This window comes from Ursus americanus, chromosome 6 (genome assembly GCF_024610735.1).
Source record: "Ursus americanus isolate L20-20 chromosome 6, mUrsAme1.1.p, whole genome shotgun sequence".
In the NCBI taxonomy this organism is placed as follows: Eukaryota; Metazoa; Chordata; class Mammalia; order Carnivora; family Ursidae; genus Ursus; species Ursus americanus.
Genome location: NC_142132.1, coordinates 16,242,364 through 16,263,837, shown reverse-complemented (window position 1 = coordinate 16,263,837; position 21,474 = coordinate 16,242,364). Strand labels below are relative to the sequence as shown.

The following is a 21,474-nucleotide window of genomic DNA, read 5'->3' as shown; positions in this document are numbered from 1 at the left end:
TTAAGAGGGGCGCCTGGGTGGCACAGCGGTTGGGCCTCTGCCTTCGGCTCAGGGCGTGATCCCGGCATTGTGGGACTGAGCCCCACATCAGGCTCCTCTGCTATGAGCCTGCTTCTTCCTCTCCCACTCCCCCTGCTTGTGTTCCCTCTCTCGCTGGCTGTCTCTATCTCTGTTAAATAAATAAATAAAATCTTTAAAAAAAAAAAAGAATATCATTAAGATATGTAACATAATACAGAGTGGGTTTTAAGTTATACCTTTCCTCCTATTCTTCATTCTTCTGATATTTTCTAGTATTTTTATTTGGTTAAAAACTTCTCTAATAAGATCTCTAGTTAAGCTACAAGTACTTTAACACTGGAAATAACCTGTCATTTATGTAAGTGCCCTACCAAATCCATTCCTCACTTCAAATATTACAGATACATTGATGAAGCAAGGCTACTGATATTTGGTGCAATTTTGTTACTAATCTATTTGAAAAGTTAAGCATACCTGATATGTTTTTATCATATCCTGACAATTTTTCCGTATCTGATCAGCTTCTTCCTTTGCTTGAGTTAACTTTGTTGTTGTTTCTTTGAGTTTATCTTTGGTCTCCTGCATTGACAAAAAGAGTGTGAGATAAGAAAAGATACAGGGGCGCCTGGGTGGAGCAGTTGTTAAGCGTCTGCCTTCGGCTCAGGGCATGATCCCGGCATTCTGGGATCGAGCCCCACATCAGGCTTCTCTGCTAGGAGCCTGCTTCTTCCTCTCCCACTCCCCCTGCTTGTGTTCCCTCTCGCTGGCTGTCTCTCTCTGTTAAATAAATAGAATATTTAAAAAAAATAAAAAAAAAAAAGATACATATTGGTCTCTGCCCCAGTCCCTGACACAAAGCTCCCCAAACCCTTGTAATTTCCTAAGTTATAAGAGCACTAGGAGCATCTCTTGTTGCAGTACTGGTTTTGACCTCTGTTCCTGACACAGAGTTCTTGAAATCCTTGTAATTTCCTGGGTGACAAGAGTGTCTTTTGTTCCAATGAGGCGACTCTGGGTGGGCTTTTGGATGTGGGCTGGTCACCAGAAAGACGAAGTCATGATGAGTCTGGAATACAACCCCCAAAGAAGGCCTGAAGATGGAGTTGAAGATGGTTCATTCCTTCATAATGAACACTCCATAAAGTCCCAAAGTATGGGGTTTGGAGAGCTTCCAGGCTGTCCAGTACAACCACACGGAGAGGGTGATGCACCCCAACTCCACGGGGACAGAAGCTCCTACGCTTGGGACCCTCCCAGACCTTGCCCTATATAGCTCTTCATTTGGCTGTTCATCTGTATCCTTTATCATACCCTTTAAGAACATGATAAACACAAGTCCTTCCCTGAGTTCTTTAAGCAAATCTTCAAACCCAAGGAGGGCGTCGCTAGAACTTCTGATCTCCAGCTGGCTGGTCACAAATGCACCTGGGCTTGTGGTTGGCATCGGAAGTATGTGTGTGGTGGGGGGTTGGGGGCCTTCTTGAGGGACTGAGCCCTAAAGCTGTGGGACCCAATGCTATCTCCAGATAGATGTGTCAGAGTAGGCTGAAACTGTAGGGACACCTAGGGGGTATCGCAGAGAATTACTTGTAGTGGGGGAAAACCTCCACACAACTGGTGACCACAAGTGTCAGAGGTGAAGTGTTCTGTGTAAAAATAAACGAGACTCAAAGGGAAGAAACACACAGTAGGGAGAACTGGGTTATTCCCTATACTGGAGAAGGAAAACAGTTTGTCCTTCACTGACAGTGACAAGGTTGGGCATGGTAATGTGATGAATGGTAAGAACAATGACCAGAGTAATCTTGGCACTGCCACTAAGGGGTTCGATACTATTCTAGAAATAAGACTTTACGCTTCTAACAAAAAAACCAAAGTGGTGCAGTAAACTGATAGCCATTAAATTAAATTAAATTTGACAGTTTTCAGTAAATCACTAGAAGTAATTAACCTGGTAAGACAAGAGGAACAAAGTGTTAAACAGCTCTCTGCACACACATAAAAGACAATTCTTTACTTTACAGCCATGGTATCTATTCAAAACTGCTTTTTAGGTCCATGCTGCAACTTGGTTTCTGTTCTTAACCATTCTCCTAAAAATAGCAATTCTGAAAGTTTCTAGGGTCTACTCTCTCATCAAATTCAATTACTTTCTCTCATTTTCTATTCTTGACTTAACACGCTCCAGTTCTGACCACTCCGGACTCTCTGGATGTCCTTCCTCTGTTTCTATTACAAGACAACATACTGTTGTTCCCCTTTCCATTGTTGTCCTTTCTGTTTAACTGGCTTTCTGCTTCCTGCGGCAATTTTCCAGATAAAACCCTGCTCTGCAGCTCTTTTTCCAAAGTTCTTCAAATCACCCATCCAGTCCCATGGCCTAGGCTATCATGTGGATTTGAAATGAGGGTTTAAGTATCACCTCCTAGTAGCTGCCCTTCAGAAAAGGGTAGAAGCTGCTATTCTGCCTTCCCATTGACAGAGTCCAGGGCATTCCTGGATTATAACAACTGATACCCTGTTCTGAAGCTTACATGTTCCCCCCCACTGAGGACACAGTTTCTGGACAACACCTAGCTTAGTACTTGCCACATATTAATTGTTCATGTAATATTTGTTGAATCTATGAAAGAATCACTAGTATAAATAGGCCTTCATTCTAGGGAGGCTGGTCTTCCTAAACAAATATTCATCTCCCTTTTTTTTTCTTGTTCTTTCTCCACTTGGAATGTTTCTCTTCATCTTGTGAACCATCTAAATTGCATCTATCTTCACACACTATTTCTTTTATGTCGGTTTTGGATAACTCTATCATACAACTAAGTACTTAGCTATATACTTCCAGTTGCTGGTCTTTTAATAAGAACTTGATTTTTTTTTTTAATATTTTATTTATTTATTTGAGAGACACAGCAAGTGCAAACGAGTGGGGGAAGAGGGAAAAGGAGAAGTAGACCCCTGCTGATCAAGACCTTAACGTGGGGCTTGGTCCCAGGACCCTGAGATCATCTCCTGAGCTGAAAGCAGCTGCTTAACTGACCGAGCCACCCAGCTGCTCCAAATCATCTTATGTTTCTTTTTTCCCCCACTTCTGTATCATCGATAACTGAAACAGCTTGGCACACAGTAGGTACTCAATTCACTCAAAAAATAGTAACTGAGAGATTCCTATAATGCTAAATAATTATTAAATAAATAACCGAATTTAAAAAAAAATTGGTTAAGGGACTACATTTCATTTATTTACTGAGCACCTGCCATGTAAGGCACTGATCTGAGCTTTGAGGAAATATTACTGCAAGAAGACAGATAAAATCTCTACTCTCATAAAGCTGGTATTTAGTGATAATCACAGATAATACACAAAATACATAAGTAAAAATATGTTATATTAGATAATGACAAGTGCTAAGGAGTAAAAATAAAGTAAGGGCACAAGGGGGTTTGAGGGGAAGTACGCAAATTTAGAGAGCCAGGGAAAGTGTCACTGAGAGGTGACGGATGGGTAAAGACCAGAAAGAAGTGAGCAAGATTTGCTAAGGGACCGGATATGGTGACTGCGAACTCAAGGATAAACCTAAGGTTTCTGGCCAGGGCAACTAAAAGGATGAATCGCCATTTCCTGAGATGGGGAGCAATGGAGGGCAGGCACATTATGCACTCCGTTTTAGACACGATCAGTTGAAGATGCCTGTGAGTCACCCAAGACGTGAGATATCAAGTAGCCACCTGAATATAAGAATCTGGGATTCTGTGTAGAAGTTATAAATCGAGGAATCACTAGCGTAGTTTTCTATGCTATGTTTTCATATGTTCTTAAAGTTTCAGGTTTTTCAAGTTCACTAATCTTGTCTTCTGTAGCATCTAATCTTCAGTTAATTCTACCCAATGTATTTTTCATCTCAGACATTGTATCAACTTGGCCTTTTTAAAATCTTTTATGTTTCTCCTTAACATAGTCACACTTTTATCTACTTGAATATATGGAGTATATTTTTATAATAGCTGTTTTAGCATCCTTACCTACTTCTTTCATCTATGTCATCTCTGCCTTTGTTTCTATCAATTGATTTTTCTTTTCTTCTCATTATAGACTATATTTTCCTGCTTCTTTGCATGTCTGGTATTTTTTATTGGATACCAGACATTGTGAATCTTATGTTCTTAGGTCCTGGAGATTTTTGAACTCACGTGAACATTTTGGGCTTTCTTCTGGGACATCATTATTTGAAACCATTGGATTTGAGGATTTCTTTCAAAGCTTTGTAAGATGGGTCCATAACAGACTGCAGTCTCAGGTTATATTAGTCCTCACTGCTGAAACAACACCTTTCTGAGGGCCACTGGATGCCCTATATATTAAGAGGCTTTCTCTTGGCTGGGGGAAACATGAACAGTTCCTACTAGCCCTCTGTGAGCTCTAGGAACTGTTGCCCCTACTCCTTTCTGATAGTTCTTTCTCCATCTCTAACTTTCTCACACACATACACTGATCAGGAAGTAGCGAGCTAAATCAAGAACTAAAGGGAACACACTGCAGATCTCCAAATCTTTCTCTTCTGTGGTACTCTGCCCTGTTCCCTATACTTCAAACTTTGTCTCATCAATTCCTAGAGATTGCTGAGATCCATCTGGGTTCTTCTTCTTTTAAAAGAGCTGCAACCTGGAAACTCCCCAGGCAATATATCTTGCTTGTTTCCCTTCTCTCAGAGATCACTGTCCTGTTCTGCCTTTGTTGTCCCAAGCCTAAAAATGTTCATTTCAAATATTTTGTCTTTTTTTTAAGTTTTTTAAGGTGGGAGGGTAAACCTGGATCCTATTACTCCATAATGCAATAGACTATAGTTATGGAAGAGTTATAGAACTGAACACAGAATATAGTTTTACTGAGATAATACCAAAGCTAATTAAAGTGAGCCCTAGCTTGTAATTAGTGGGCTTTATGAGTAAACCATTTAAGAATGAGGCTATCGTTGACAATGTGATAACTTTCACAGAAGAGCACAGACAGTAAGTAGCGGAGTCTTGTTGAGGGAATACATTATAAAATGTACCAACCCCTAGCTACACATTAGGTCTGCAGCATATTATAGTCTCTTACATCCTGCTGGTCTAGATGCTGTCTTGATACCCAAGACTCTACTCCTCAAGCTTCCTCTGAAGCAAAAATGACTGGCAAGCACCCAGCACAAACCATGGTCTACTGCCATATTTGCTACTGGCCATATCTATGCTCCAGTGAGATTATTTTATCTGGGACCAAGTAGGTAAATACGTAGCAACCAGGTAGGTGAATAAGTAAATAAGGTACACTGGGGGAAGTCCTTTACTACACTCAAAATGAAAGGCTTTTGTTTTTAAGAGCTAGGTATTAAAAACGCATTTCAGTTTAACTTCCAAGGGAGTTTAGGAAAGGGAATAAATGAAATTGTTTCTCCTGTTTGATCCCACTGATAAATTCTACTGATGACAGAGCTATCCAATCTACTTAGTCTAAGACTTAAATTCTGGTAATCAGGCCTGGAGGCCTGATCAGAAGTTAATGATCACAATGAATCCAGTAACCTCCACAACTTCAGTATTAATACCTAAGACTGGGGGCACAGGCACTAGAAATTGGAAAGGGTACCTATAGAAAAATTTATAAGAGTCCTGGCTCTTGTCCGCATATTAACAGGTGGCCAACACTGCCTAGATGGTCATTCAATCTTGTATCCTTTTATCCAGAGACTCCTCACATCTACTAGGTAAATACATAAAACAGGTAGCCAGGATCTCATCCCAGATACTCTCTGAAAGCAATTACTCGGTCCTCTATGGCTTTTATAGTATCCATAGTATTTAATACAGTGCTGGGCACAGAGGAAAACCCAGGAAAACACTTGCTGGTTAAAAATGCCTTTAAAAAGACCTGGTAGAGGGGTGCCTAGGTGGTTCAGTTGGTTAAGCAGCAGACCCCTGATTTCAGCTCAGGTCATGATGTCAGGGTCCTGGGATCGAGCCCTATGTCGGGCTCCACACTCAGTGGGGAGTCTGCTTGAGGATTCCCTCTCCCTTTGCCCCTCCCTGCCGCATGCACACTTTCTTTCTCTCTCTAAAATAAATAAATCTTCTTAAAAATGTAAACAAACAAAAAAGAACTGGTAAATTTCCAATTTTTACATACTAGGTCAATATGCTTGTTATTTTCATTTTCTAGCAATCTACACAATGTAACCTTAGTATGTCAGCCTTAAACCATTTCTCTAACCTACTTACAGAGTATCTGGTTTCATCTGACCTCAAAGCTGACATTAAATATCTATTATCACCCATTTTTTAACACATATGGTCACAGAAGACCAAATTTTAGTCTTTCGTTCTCCATTCTAATAGGTTTCAGGATTTTGCCTCAGGCTATAGATGAGAAGGAGAAAAGTACCACAGACAGTAGATATGACCCAGTATTATGTTTAGATCTTGAAGCAACTCAACTCGTTTAGAAATCATTACCATACTGTAGGACTGGGAATTTTAGTTCTTCATTCTGTAACTGAAAGTAAAGGGAAATTTTAAATGTTTCATAGCCCTGTGTAAACTGCAAGGATTTTTGCCCCTACTCCCTTTTGGCAATTCCTTCTTTACATGTGTGGCTCCCCAACACTTGGGTGCAGACCAGCAGTTAGCCCAGAACGTGAGGAGAGCTGCCATTCTCTATTCTTTGACCACTGTCAACACGGACATCTCTCCCTACAGTTTTCTCTAATAATATCTCTGATAATACTATATGCAAAAATGCTCAAATGTTATTAACAATTCTGACTCAGAAATATTTAATGAGATTACCTATAATTATGGTTTTAAACAATACCATTAAGCCTGTTTTTGAAAACTTGGAAGCTGTTATAAATAACATTGCTCTTCTACTTAAATATGTCAGAGTTGTTGTTCTTCTTCACATTCTATCATCTTCAGATTTTTATTAACTCTTAATACCAGTTCAGTTAGTGCTTAAAATTACGGCATCAGGTACCAGCCTTTATGATCACTTCATTATATTAATTTTTTTAAAAAAATGATATTCATTAGGCATAATACCAATGGAATTATATAAATAATAAACAGATATGGAAACACTCTTAGCATCACTGATATTTTTTAAATTTCCTGAGATTAGTTTCAATTTTGATAACATACAGACTCTCCTCTTTCCCCCAAATCTCTGACAATGTATAATATAAAATATAGATACCAAGAAATGCTTGAAGAACAAAGTCAGTTTTGGAGTTGTAAACAATGAATGATAAAATTTAATATTTTTTACAATTTATGATAAAATTTAACATTCTAATTTAATATGTAAATTACACAAGGAAATATCTTTTCAGTCACCAAATATTCATGCCCAACCTATCCCACAGAAGTCACTAAATTACGCTTTATGCCTCATTAACTTTACTGCATTTGTTTTTTTAAGATTTATTTACTTTAGAGAGAGCATGTGCATGTGCGCGTGCGCGGTGGGGAGGGGCAAAGGGAGAGGGAGAGTCCCAAGCAGACTTTGCACTAAGCACAGAGCCGATGTGGGGCTCCACCTCATGACCCTGAGGATCACGACCTGAGCTGAAACTAAGAGTCGGTCACTTAACTGACTGAGCCACCCAAGTGGCCTTGCATTTGCTCTTAAAACTGATTCTAATAATTTTTCTACCACATTACAGTACTTACCTTGTGTGAATCCATTTCTGCCTTTAATTTGTTTTGTGCCCATTTTACTTTAATGACATGAGAGTTGATATCTTCCTTTAATTTGTCAATTTCTCTGGTGAGTCTAGTAGTTTCATTTTCCTAAAAGAATATCACTAGGTTATATTTTTTCATTTAAACAATCAATTATTTGTGTATCTTTTATATCTCCTCAAAATAATCAATTTAATAACACTATATTTCAGGGGTTAGCATATTATGACCTACATAAACCTAATTCAAAGTTCAAATGATAAAAGAGTAGCAAATCCTAAGTCCAATCAATAGACAAGATGATTAACATTTATATTTCAAACAACTAGATATGTTGCAAGTACAAGTACACATTTACGATTCTTCTCAACTGGCTAGCATTAAGGTGAAATACAAATTAAATTTTTCCAGAATTCCTGAGACCAATGACAACATTACTGAACTAAAAGTTAAATTAAAAAAAAAATAACGTTATCAAGTAATGATAACTGACTAGAAACAAGACCATGCCATGAGGCTGCTAGTTAACAGCAAGGACGCTGAATAGCTCAGTAATCACATTTCTTTGGGCTGCATCTAAAAAGAACATGTTTTTCTACAAGAGAAATATAAATCCTATTCTATGATAAAAAAATGTGTCACATTAAGATTCCAGTCAAATTACATAGTTCTCACTGAGAAACTACTCACATCTTGATCCTACTATGTATGTATTTTACCAAAATAAAAGGTTCTTTTGGAGCAAAAACTCATTTCTTCAACATATAGATATTAAAAGAAGGTTTTAAAAAACTACCTATCAAGAAAAAGTTATTTAATAAACAACATGTGTTAATATTTCATTGTTTTCCCAGCAAAAACTTTTTGCAGACCGGTAACGAGATAATAAAGTTACTAAGGCATTTGTGTTCTTAGAAGGTAAACTAATAAAAACAACTTTATGTTTAATAGGGACTTTAACCACATTAAGTTATGATTATTTGATTAGATAAGGAAAAGCAAGAAGAATAAATTTCAACTAAAGTACACCACCACAAGTTATACCTTTGTCTCATACAGCTGGTGCAACCGTCCTTTCTCCTGAGAAAGCTGCTTAATTTTGTTAGCGTTTTTCTCAGATTCTTTATTCGCATCTCTGAGTTTTCTTTCAAGTATCTCTTTTTCCTTTCGAAGATCTAAAGACTCCTTCTCACCTCTTACATATTTCATTACCATTGCTTCTTTTTCCTGGCGTGCCTCTTCACACTTTTTGTTGGCCTTTGAAAAAATATCCAGCATTAATAAAAAATTTTTTTCAAATCTAAATAAATATTTTTCTATAATATTACCAGTGTATTTTTTTATTTTTGCACAACATTCCCAGGACCTGTGTCATGAAATTTTTTAATGAAAGGAAAAATTCAAAATTACAGAAAAATGATAATAAACAAATTAATATCACTAATACTTGTTTTTACCCTTTCCTTTTTTTTTTCTTCCTTTGGCTGACATAGTTGCTGCTTTCTGTTTACTCCTCCAGATCCACTTTTCCACTCTTTCCTATCCCACCCTGTGCTTTGGGAAGATGACTATCATGGACCGTATCAACAAGTTTCTTTGCCCTCATAACCTCCACTCAGCCAAAAGAAGGTACTAGGCAGAAGATCAGAAGTACAGGCCAAGAGTGAGATCTGGCTCCTCCAGAATCACCAGGTTAGATGAAGGCCACTGCTCAAGTCAGGTGCTCTCACTATACAATTAGCCCCTCCCAGTAGCACTACCTGTTCCCTCTCCTTATTCCTTTAGCTCAAAGAGTAACAATGGCTTCTCAAGTACCCCAGGACCCTGCATTCTCCCTTTGGACCCCCTAAACCTTGTCTATACCTTTTGTAAAGAGTTCTTTTATTAAATTTTCAAATCAGCAGTTTCTGTTTTCTGCCAGGACCCTGACTGTATGGCTGACAATTCCTAAAATCTAAAAATCTTAGCTCTTCTTAGCTCCCTTGCAAAAAGTAAGTAACCATATGCTAATTAATCATTTGATTTCCTGTATATGAAAAGCTTTTTAAAGTATTTCACTTACTGGGGTGCCTGGGTGGCTCAGTCAGTTAAGGGTCGGGTCATGATCTCAGGGTCCTGGGATTGAGCCTGCGTAGGTGTAGGCAGGCTCCCTGCTCAGCAGGGGGTCTGCTTCTCCCTCTCCCTCTGCCCCTCTCCCCACCCCATGCTCTCTCAAATAAAATCTTTAAAAAAGAAAAAAGGAAAGTATTTCACTTAATAAAATATACCTAATTGGACTGTGACATCTATACACTCTTAAAATACTCTATTAACATAAGCTGGTACTCCATATTCTGAAGTTTTATACACTGAAAACTTTTACAGATAAGCCTTCATTTAAGTACATTTAAATTCACAATTTGCAAATATGATGGAGCACTTATTTATGTTACAAAAGATGGAATCTTAAACTTAAGGGATTTTCAATAGTAACTAGTGGTAAATGCCAACTGATACTGTAACTGAATTAAAGACAGGATCATGTTAAGAGAATGTAGGAAAAGCTCCCGTGCTCTGATGAAAAGTAATGACAAAGTGTTTCATGAAGTTCTGGCACAGCTGATAAGCACATCCAGTTGACACTCAGAATACTATACGTACAAATACTTTTTAAAATTGTCCAACTGGGGTTTTTTTTCCCCCACTGAAACAGCCTGCTGATTTTCAAGAAAAATTAAGGGAAACAGTGGAATAAGAATGTCAGAGATCCCTGAGTATTTCACAATGTAATTGTGGACAAGGACTGAGAAAACTGTGCTGGAACTGGTTAAGAGAATTAGGTATATTTTTTAAATAACTGAATATCCTTAGAAAAGGTAATTAATGGTAATGTCAACTTAAAAAGAAGTCTGGTTTCATAAGCTGATGCTCAGACAACATATCGGTTTTTAGAAACACAAAGAATAAGTTGTGGCTTCTGTCCCAGAAGAGCTCACTACCTAGTATGAACGACATATAAGCAAAACATTTACACAGCATTACATTAACACATATATACATATAACTATAAAGAAATGCACAAATACCTGAAGGTATAAAATAGCATGATTTTTTGTAGGAGACCAAGACATTTTATAGGATTTAAATTTGGCGTGTTGGTTGGACTGGGGAGGAAGTAGTTGTGAAATAGACTGGTAGAGATTAAATCTTCAAAGGAAGAAGGGCTTCTCGTATCATGCTAACGAGCTGCGATTTTATCCTATAGGCAATGGGAAGCCAAAAAATTAAACTTTTATTAAATGTATGTTTTTAGTAAGAGAACTGGTGGCAGGATAGAAGCTTCACTGAAATTGAGAGATGAGAAGCAGAACAACCAGAGAAGAGACAATTAAAATAGATAAACTAAAATATCACGAGGTTCTTGACTACAGCAGGGATGTCCTGTTACTCAGTCATCCATGGATCAACTGCAAAGGAATAACCTGGGGGGGGGGGGGCGCCTGAGTGGCTCAGTCGTTAAGCGTCTGCCTTCGGCTCAGGGCGTGATCCCAGAGTTCTGGGATTGAGCCCCACGTCAGGCTCTACCGCTGGGAGACTGCTTCTTTCTCTCCCACTCCCCCTGCTTTTGTTCCCTCTCTAGCTGGCTGTCTCTCTCTGTTAAATAAATAAATAAAATCTTAAAAAAAAAAAAAGGAATAACCTGGGGTACTAAAAGTTCATGTTTCTAGGTTTCAACCTGCTTCCCAGAACTGCTGGGTGTATTAAACAAGATGATACAGTAACTACTACTTAAGCTTCCACAGAAAGTCAGTCCATCTACCGTACAGATAAAGGAAGAGTCAGTAAGTCTTTAGATTTGACCAGTTTAAGATGTTTATCATTGACTTGGATGAACATAAAGAAAGCATGAATAAGATGATCAACAGAATTCAACAGCCAGTTAAAATTAAGATAAAATGTAAGAGGTTCTGCTTCTTGAAATATGGCAGATAAACTATCCCCATTCAAAACACCAAAAATTTTAGATGAAATACAACAAACATCCTTTTATTTTTTTTAAAGATTTCTTTATTTATTTGAGAGAAAGAGCACGCACACGCATGTGCGGGGGAGGGACAGATGGAGAGGGAGAAGCAGACTCCCCACTGAGCCTGAAGCCCACAATCCCAAATTCCTGAGACCACAACCTGAGCTGAAACCAAGAGTCGGACTCTCAACTGACTGAGCCACCCAGGCGCCCCACAAACATCCTTTTAATAAATAGCTGAGCCCACAAGAAAGTATGAGAAACTCCCCAGGGCCAAAGAAGCTAAGAGGAAAGCAGGAATCCAGAATGGTATGCTAAGCCTGAACTCTTTATTGCCCTGTAGACATTTCCCAATACCAGGCCACAGCGGGATAAAGGGAACATATTGTAAAGTCCCTGAGAATTTATAAGTCTACCCTCTTGTAAGTTTGAGGTTCAAATTCATTCTACCTATCTATTCGGAGAAATGGAAAAACCTTAAGCTGGAAAATTAAACTGGGGAAGGTACTGTGTGTGTGTGTACACATGCACACTCATGCTGGGAATCTATTTCTAAGTAAAATTTACCAGGTTTGGTGACTCCACGTGAAGGATAAACTAATGTTCATTTTACTACTCTTTTACCTTTTTACAGGCTTGAAAACTTTCAAAAAGTTGAGAGGAAAAGATGGGAGTAAAAAGGAATGAAGCAGATGTAGAAATATTTAAATGAAATAATCTCCAAAATCTACACAATACCCACCTCTTAGCATCATTATGAAAATTCAATAAATTGTAAACTGTTTTTATTTTTAAACTTTTGCTATTTTTTTTTTAAGATTTTATTTATTTATTTGACAGAGAGAGAGACAGCCAGCGAGAGAGGGAACACAAGCAGGGGGAGAGGGAGAGGAAGAAGCAGGCTCCCAGCGGAGGAGCCTGATGTGGGGCTCGATCCCAGAACTCTGGGATCACGCCCTGAACCGAAGGCAGACGCTTAATGACTGCGCCACCCAGGCGCCCCTGTAAACTGCTTTTTAAACATGGCCTGGCACATAGCTAAATCTCAATATATTAGCTTCGATTAATAACTTCACCTAAATTCTTCATCATTACAGAGGGAATAGTTACATAGTAGTGAATGCAACATGCTGTCATTTATGAAAAAGGAGTGAAATGGGAAGAGGAAGTCCTGGGAATACATACATGCTTATCTATGCAATAAACATTTTGGGAAGAATACACAGGAAACTGGCATCAATGGTTACTTCTGGGAAGGGAGAAAATGGAAGAAAAGATTTGGAAGAAGACTCATTTTTTACTCTTTTGAGTTGTTGTGTATATACAACTACTATTTTGTTTTTATTTTAAAATGTAATAAACTCCGAAGAATATATTGTTTAAAAAGCCTACCAGATGGTTCTAATTATCAGCTATTTTTGAGTCTACTAAAACCAACATCTTAAGGTCTCATCCTCTTTATTTCTCTTCAATTAGTACAAAAAGTTTGAGAACTAATAGCATAGGTTTTAAATCATCATATTGAAAAGAATCACAGAGATAAAGGTTGAGGATCATCTGTTTCCTAAAAGCCTTTCAGAAAGCTACCTATGACAGTAGCTTCAGCGTAGAAAGGACAGGATCCATCTCACTAACAGTGTCAGCAGTCAGTTAATACTTCCTGATTCAATTCACCATAAGGACTAACAGTTAGTCAGGCATGGTGCTAAGGAAATGAAGACGAATAAGATTCCATACCTAAGAAGGAGTTCATGGGCAGCTCAGTCGGTTGAGCGTCTGCCTTTGGCTCAGGTCATGATCTCAGGGTCCTGGGACTGGGCCTGTGGCCTCAGGCTCCCTGCTCAGCTGGGGTCTGCTTCTCCCCTCTGTGCTGCACACACACCCCCCTCCCCTGGCTTATGCGCCCACATGGGGCTCTGTCTCAGATAAATAAAATCTTAAAAAAAAAAAAAAAAAGAAGTAGTTCAGGTAATAATAACACAAAAACAATGCTTAAAATGATTTCTTCTGAAATCCATACATACCAACTCAAAAAGATGATCAAGGTGTATTAAGTAGGAAAAAAAAAACTCCAAAAAGATGCACAGTAAGATTCCAATCAAGTAGGAGGAATAAGTATATGAATACATACACATAAGCTTGTGTGACTTATACATGTATATATGGTAAGATACATAACCAAAATATCAATAATTAGCCTCGGAACAAGGAATGGAATACCAAGGAAGAGAGAGGTACAAATGAAGAAGGATTTCCACTTTTTGTCCTGTATACTTCCTTATTTTTTTTTTTTTAAGATTTTCTTTCTTTATTTTGACAGAGAGAGAGCACGCGTGTGCGCAAAAGCAGGGGTAGCAGCGGAGGGAGAGGGAGAAGCAGGTTCCCTGCTGAGCAGGGAGCCTGATGTGGGGCTCAATCCCAGGACCCTGGGATCATGACCTGAGCCAAAGGCAGACGCATAACCAACTGAGCCATCCACGTGCCCCTGTATGCTTCCTCAATTTATTAAAAATATTTTTGTAGCTAGCATGTATTTATGTATTGCTTTAGCATTTTTAAAAGAGATTAATAACCTATTCTTAAGATACCACTGATACCCAAAATAGTCTAACAGATTAGTTTATATTAAACAAGAAAACGTCACCAGAATATAAAGTTAATAATGATCATGATTTGAAAAATACCTGTTCCATCCGATGGGCCATCTCTTTATGCAACTGCTGAACTGCATTTTTAGCGGCGATGTCCTGAGCTACTAGTTTATCTTTGGAAGTTTTAACTTCTTTACTAAGTTCTTCTATTCTTGATTCTAACTGTAAAGAAAATTATTTCCAGATTATTTTTATAGCTATACCAAACAGACCACCAACACTTCAAATAAATATAAACAATGAAAGGGAACATAGAGAATGTAATGAATATATTTCAAACAGAAACCAAAAGTAAATGTTAGCAATGTTTCTAAATCTCATTAGAATTAAGGTAGTATAAAGCTGATGCAGATTCTGGTAAGATGTATATGGTAAGCTCTAGAACAATCACTGAGGAAATAACTCAAAAAAATATAGTGAAAATATGAAAGAAATTTAATGCAAAAGAAAGCAGTAAGGGAGGGAGAGAGGAACGAAACAGACATGAGACAGAGAAAAAAATGGCAGACATAAATCTGTCAATAACAACATTAAATGAGATTGTATTAAATAATCATATGACAGGCAGAGGTTGTCAGATTGGAGAAAAAAACAAGATCCAACAATACGCTATCTATAAGACATGCTTTAGATTCAAAGACACAGACTGAAAGAAAGAGGATGGAAAAAGATACAGCAAGCAAATAACACCATAAGAAAATAGGAGTGGCTATACTAATATACAAAATAAACTATGAAAAAACGTTACCAGAGAGAGAAGAAAATTTCATAATGATTAAATGGTCAATCTATAATAATTCTAAGTACATCTGTACCTAATAACAGAGCACTAAAATACATGAACCAAAAACTGACAGAAATGAAGGAGGCAATTCATAGTTAGGAGACTTCAATACCTTTCAATAATGGACAGAACTAGATAGAAGATTAACAAGGAAATAAGAGACTTGAGCAAAACTATAAAACAACTGCATCTAATGCATCTATACAACATTCCACCCAACAACCAGAGAATACACACGCTCATCAAGTGCACATGGAATACTCTCTAGGACTAAACATATGCTAGGCCATAAAATAAACCTCAATAAACTGAAAAGATTGAAATCTTATAAAGTATGTTCTTCCACATAATGAAATGAAACTAGAATCAGTAGCAGCAAGAAATATCAGAAATTCACAAATATGTAAAAATTAAGCAACATTTCAATAACCAATGGGAGAAATCACAAGGAAAATTAGAAAATATGAAAAAATTAGAAATATAAAGATACAACATACCAAAACTTAGGGGATGTATCTAAAGCAGTGCTTAGAGGGAAATTTATAGCTATAAACACCTACATTAAAAAAGAAGAAAGTTCTCAAATCAATAACTCAGACTTTCATCTTAAGGCACTGGAAAAAGAAAAGCAAACTAAACCTAAAGCCAGCAAGAGGAAGGAAATAATAAATATTAGAATGAAAATTAAATAGAAAATAGAAAAACAGAAAATTCAACAAAATGGTTCTTTGAAAAGATTAACAAAATCGACAAACCTTTAGGTAAAAAAGGGAATGGAGCGAGACTCGAATTACTAGAATGGAAATAAGAGACGTACTGATCTTACAGAAATAAAAACAGTATAAATGAAAACTATGGCAAATTTAACTTGGATGAAATAAAAGGACAATTCCTAGAAAGACACAAACTACACAAACCAGCTCAAGAAGAGACAGAAAATCTGAGTAGACCTATAAGTAAAGAGATTTTATTAGTAAAAAAATAAACAAAAACCTACTAAGAAATATTCAAGCCCAGGAGACTACACAGATAAAGTCTATCACGCATTTAAAGAATACCAATTCTTTTTTTAAGACTTTATTTTTAAGTAATCTCTATACCCAATATGGGGCTTAAACTCATGACCCCAATATCAAGAGTCACATGCTTCTCAGACAGAGGCAGCCAGGTGCCCTGAATACCAAATCAATTTTTCACAAACTCTTCCCCAAAAGAAACACTTCCCAACTCATTCTATGAGGTTAGTATTACCCTGACACCAAAACCAAGAAATCACAAAAAAAGAGGTATAAGACCAGTATCTCTAATGAATATACATAGACAAATTCTCAATCAATGGAAATCACAGTATTAGCAAAACAATCCTACGATATATAAAAAGAATTATACACCATGACCCAAAGCTATTTATCCTAGCAATGCAAGGCTGCCTTAACATCCAGAAATCATTTAATGTAATGCACCATATCAATAGAACAAAAACACACGATCACTTTGACAAATGCAGAAAAAGCATTTGATAAAATTCAACTCTTTCATGATAAAAACACATAGCAAAGTAGGAATAATAAGGTACTTCTTCAACCTGATAAAAAGCATCCGTGAAAAACCCACAGCTAGCATTGTAACTTAATGGTGATAGGCTGAATGCTTTCTCCCTAAGGTCAGGAACAAGAGAAGGATATCCACTCTTGCCACTTTTATTCAACACCATATTGGAGGGTCCTGACCAAGCAATTAGGTAAGAAATGAAATAAAAGCCCTTGGTTGGAAGGGAATAAGTAAAACTCTCTATTTACAGATGACATGATCTTGTATACGTAAAATCCTAAGGACTGACTACTAATGGATATGGGGTTTCTTTGCAGGGGCAGTGAGGTGGTAAAATATTCTAAGATAGTGGTAAAGGTTGTACAACTAAAAACCATTAAACAGTACACTTTGAAATCGGTGAATTGCATGGTATTTAAATTATACCTCAATAAAGCTGTTGGGAAAAAACCCTAAATGTTAGCTTATAGAATATGTGTACTAATTTCCTTATGACAAAATTACCTAGAGTAACACTGTCCAATAGAATATAAGCCATATGTGTAATTTATATTTTCTAGTAGACAGATTTTAAGAAGCAAAATAGTGGTGAAATGAATATTAAACTTAATATATCCAAAATATCACTTGAACATCAGCTTGAAAAACTGACAGATTTTACTTGTTTGGTTTTTTTTTAAAGATTTTATTTATTTATTTGACAGAGAGAGAGACAGCCAACAAGAGAGGGAACACAAGCAGGGGGAGTGGGAGAGGAAGAAGGAGGCTCCCAGAAGAGCAGGGAGCCCGATGAGGGGATAGATCCCAGGACCCTGGGATCAGCCCTGAGCCGTAGGCAGATGCTTAACAACTGAGCCACCCAGGTGCCCCAGATTTTACTTTTTTATATACTAACGCTTTAAAATTAAGTGTGGATTTCATACTTACAGCATTTCTTAATTTGAACTAGCCACCTTTCAAGCGCTCAAAGGCTGTATGTGGCTAGTGGCTGCCATACTGAAAGGTGGAGATCTAGAAATAAAACTAAGAAAAAAAAAATCCTGCTATACTGACTAGCAAAAGAAAGAAGAATCCAATTTTCTCCTTAAAAAAGGCACAACCACTAACAAGCTTATGAAAAGAACAGCTCTGGTTCTCTCCCATATATTCAGTCTGAAGTTTCTGGTCATCGGCAGTGACCTATCAAAATGTGGCTTCTGTCCATTATTAAGCTTCCCTCACATTTTGAAAATCTAAGTTTGGTTTACTGTGGTATAGCTCTAAAGCACATAAAAATCAGGATTAAGTAAAATTTACGAATACAATCACCTTCCAACCATGTAATGGTGCATTAAGTATACCAAGACATAAGCAAGTGAAACTTGGCTTAATTTTTTATTATCAATTGTTTACTGTTTTGTTTTGTTTTGTTTTGTTTTTTTGCCCATTATATAGTTTTTGGTGAAGGATGAGACAAAAGGAAAGACTTTTAAGGCTAAAATGCTTCTAATCCTGTTCACGGAAGGAAAAAAGCAGCTCAGAAAGATAAAGGGCAGTTCAGCTTTGCCAATAGTCTGAATATTCACTTTGTTGATCCATACATCAGAGTTCGTGTTTAAAAAATTTAAAAAGGAAAGAAAAAGAGGAAAGACAAACTGGGGAAGACAGCTAGCCAGATAAAATCTGAAGCAGGAGAGCCAGTCTCCCAGTGTAGTACACAATAATACTGAGAATGGAATCACGTTAAACTATAAGCTTAGAAATATTCTAATGTTAGATATAAACTTTAAGATATACATTGCTTCTTCCTCTAAGTGGTAGAAAGTCTGACTGCCAAATTAAATCTTTTTTGCTTAGATTTCTATTATATATAGAATACACTCACACATATTCTATAAAAATACAAATTTACATAAGAAAAAAAATCAGGTTATGATTCCCATTTCATAAAAAAGAATGCTTTACATACCAAGCAATCCCCTGCAATTAAAATATAATTTAGCTTATAGAACTTTAACTTATATACAAATTTTCAGGCATGTATTTATATTACAAATTGAAGTATAGTGTTTAAAGATTTTTGTCTTTTTACCTGTTTAATTGTATTCATATGCTGCTTCTCTGTTTCTGTTCTTTTTTTTAGTTCGTCTCTTAAATTGTCTTTTTCTGAACAAATGTCTAAGATGAGCTCCTGATGCTTCTTATTTTCTTTAATTAACCTAAATATAAAAAGAGCAGTATAAATAAAACAACTAAAAATGGAGATGTGAAATATAATCTGTTTGCAGATTATAGATACTTATGATTAATATACCAACATTCCTAAGCAGTCCTTTTGTTATGATATGTTATACTTTATAAAACATTCCCTGGCGGTCAGGCTGTTAACTTCTTCCAAAGAATCTGTATATTTCAAATCAAGTGAAATATAATCAGATAAAGAAAACCACACTCTTTTAAGTTTACCACGTTGGGCATCTCAGCTACGCACTTCATCCCTTCAGTATTTGAACTCCACCGGATCAGTGGTTCTCAATCTGAGGCAAAGCCCTTCCAGGCATTTGCCTTGAGACATTTTTGAATGCCACAACAGGGGTGGGGGATTGCCACTGGATTCTTTTGGGTGGAGGTCAGGGATGTTGCTAAACATTTTATAATGCACAGTACAGTCCCACCACCACCAAAGAATGATCTGCCCCCAAATGTCAACAATGCTGAGGGTGAAAAACCTTGCTTTAGATTTTATGAACATTTCAATGATATTCTAATAATAGTTACAGAAGAAATCTAAATAAAATTTAAAAATATAAAACAAAATACAAAAGTTCAAGCAGAAATTTCATTTTAAGTCCTCCAGAAAAATATAAATAAAGCCTTAAAAATTGCCTGTGAAGTTTTCAGAACTATAAGAAACCTAGTATTTTGGAATTATTAATAGTAATAGCTATTACTTAACACTTATTGCACAACTACTATTTACTAAGTCTATCTTTAAGTGCATTATTTAATATTCAGGTTTATGAAATTAGTAAGTCTATGGAATTCTGTTTTATGAATTTTAAAAAACCAAAAAACCTGAAGCCCAGCATTTGTTCCAGGTCACACAGCTAGCAGCGGTTGAACTGAGATCTGGGTCTAGTTCCATAGCATAGGCCTTTCTCCTACTTTGAAGATCATTCATTCACTAGACAAATGCTTACTGGGTACCTACTACATACCTATACACTTCTGTGCGCTGAAGTATGTCAGCAAACCATCCCTGCCCTCATGGTGCTTACATTCAAAGGGAGACAGTGAAAATAAACATAATATAATAAAATATCAGGCAGTGATCAGGTCCTATTAAGAAAACTAAAAGAGAGCAAGAGGACATAGTGTGATTTGAGCAGTGATTTTATTTTTTTTAAAGATTTATTTATCTGGGAGAGAGAGCACGTGAGAGAATGTTCTGGGGGAAGGGAGGTAGGAGGGCATGTGCAGACGGAGAGAATCTCCAGCAGACTCCCCACTGAGCACGGAGCCCAATGGGCTAGACCTCACCACCCTGAGATCACCGGTGGAGCCAAAGCCAAGAGTCAGATGTTATCACCTGACTGAGCCACCCAGGTGCCCCTTGAGCAGTGCATTTATTTTATTTATTTATTTTTAAAGATCTTATTTATTTATTTAACAGAAAGAGACAGCCAGTGAGAGAGGGAGCACAGGCACGGGGAGTGGGAGAGGAAGAAGCAGGCTTCCCACGGAGAAGCCTGATGCGGGGCTTGATCCCAGAACTCTTGGGATCACGCCCTGAGCCCAAGGCAGACGCTTAACGACTGAGCCACCCAGGTGCCCCTTGAGCAGTGCATTTAGATAAGGTAGTCAGGGTGGGCCTCTCTGAGGAGCACGGGACACAGCGAGGAAGCAAATCATGCAAATGTTTGGGAAGGAGAAAAATGTAGCATGCAAGTTTATTCAAGCCTTTTTGGCACAGTGGTTTAACTTCGATTATTTGACTCGGTGTACTTGCCGCACAAGGATCCTGGCTACAGTTCACAAGTAAGCAATTCAGGGAGGCAGCAGTGCAAGAACAGCAAACCCTCAAACTGTCACATCCAGTGCACAACTAACCGTTCTTAATTAAGAATTCCTGTTGGGACCTTGGACAACACACTGATGTTAGAAAATGGAGGAATGGATGTGTACACAAAGACATCTGGAAATAGAAGCATTCATGAAAATTTAAGCCAAAGGAACTGAAAGGCAGTTTTCTTTATAGAATATTAAATTAAGGCAAAAAAAAAATTACTGTTGTAGAGCTAACTTGAGTCACAATTATGCTATTATGTGTGTAACAAAAGATTAACTTAGTTAAAATAATATCTAATATTTTTATGCCTTAATGTCTATAAAACAATTCCATCAGGTATCGTCCCCCTCAGAGATGACAAATTTTGATTCAGAGAGGTTGATGTGCACAACAAATCAGAATTTGCGAGTGGAAGTGGGAATCTTCCAACTGCAGGCTTCTAACCAAAACTGGGCTTACCCCAGTCTACCATGCTGCCACTGTTCTGACAGGATGAGGCAAAAAAAGAATTTTCTACTGTGTTCTTAATATTTTTAGATAAGTTTAACAACTTCTAACTAGTTCATTTCGGATAACCACATTGAAAAATCTTCTGAAGCCAGACTAACTAGGCTCAGATTCTAACTGGGGCATTTACTAGCATGTGACCTTGATGTAATCTTTCTGTGCCTTAGGTACCTCATCTGTAAAATAG

At 37.3% G+C, this 21,474-nt stretch overlaps 1 protein-coding gene across 3 annotated transcripts in view; it reads right to left on the bottom strand.

Annotated features, from left to right (window-relative positions):
* CCDC186 (coiled-coil domain containing 186) overlaps window positions 1–21,474 on the bottom strand; it is a 50,705-nt gene that overhangs the window by 15,946 nt on the left and 13,285 nt on the right. For 2 of the 3 annotated variants that reach the window (XM_045803187.2, XM_045803191.2), the window contains 5 exons: window positions 18,804–18,930; window positions 14,431–14,559; window positions 8,785–8,997; window positions 7,729–7,848; window positions 496–600 (listed from right to left, as the gene is read on the bottom strand). In XM_045803187.2, coding sequence (XP_045659143.2) covers window positions 496–600; window positions 7,729–7,848; window positions 8,785–8,997; window positions 14,431–14,559; window positions 18,804–18,930 — 694 coding nt within the window. The remainder of the gene's footprint in view (window positions 1–495; window positions 601–7,728; window positions 7,849–8,784; window positions 8,998–14,430; window positions 14,560–18,803; window positions 18,931–21,474) is intronic. The other variant, XM_045803192.2, reaches the window with a different exon arrangement.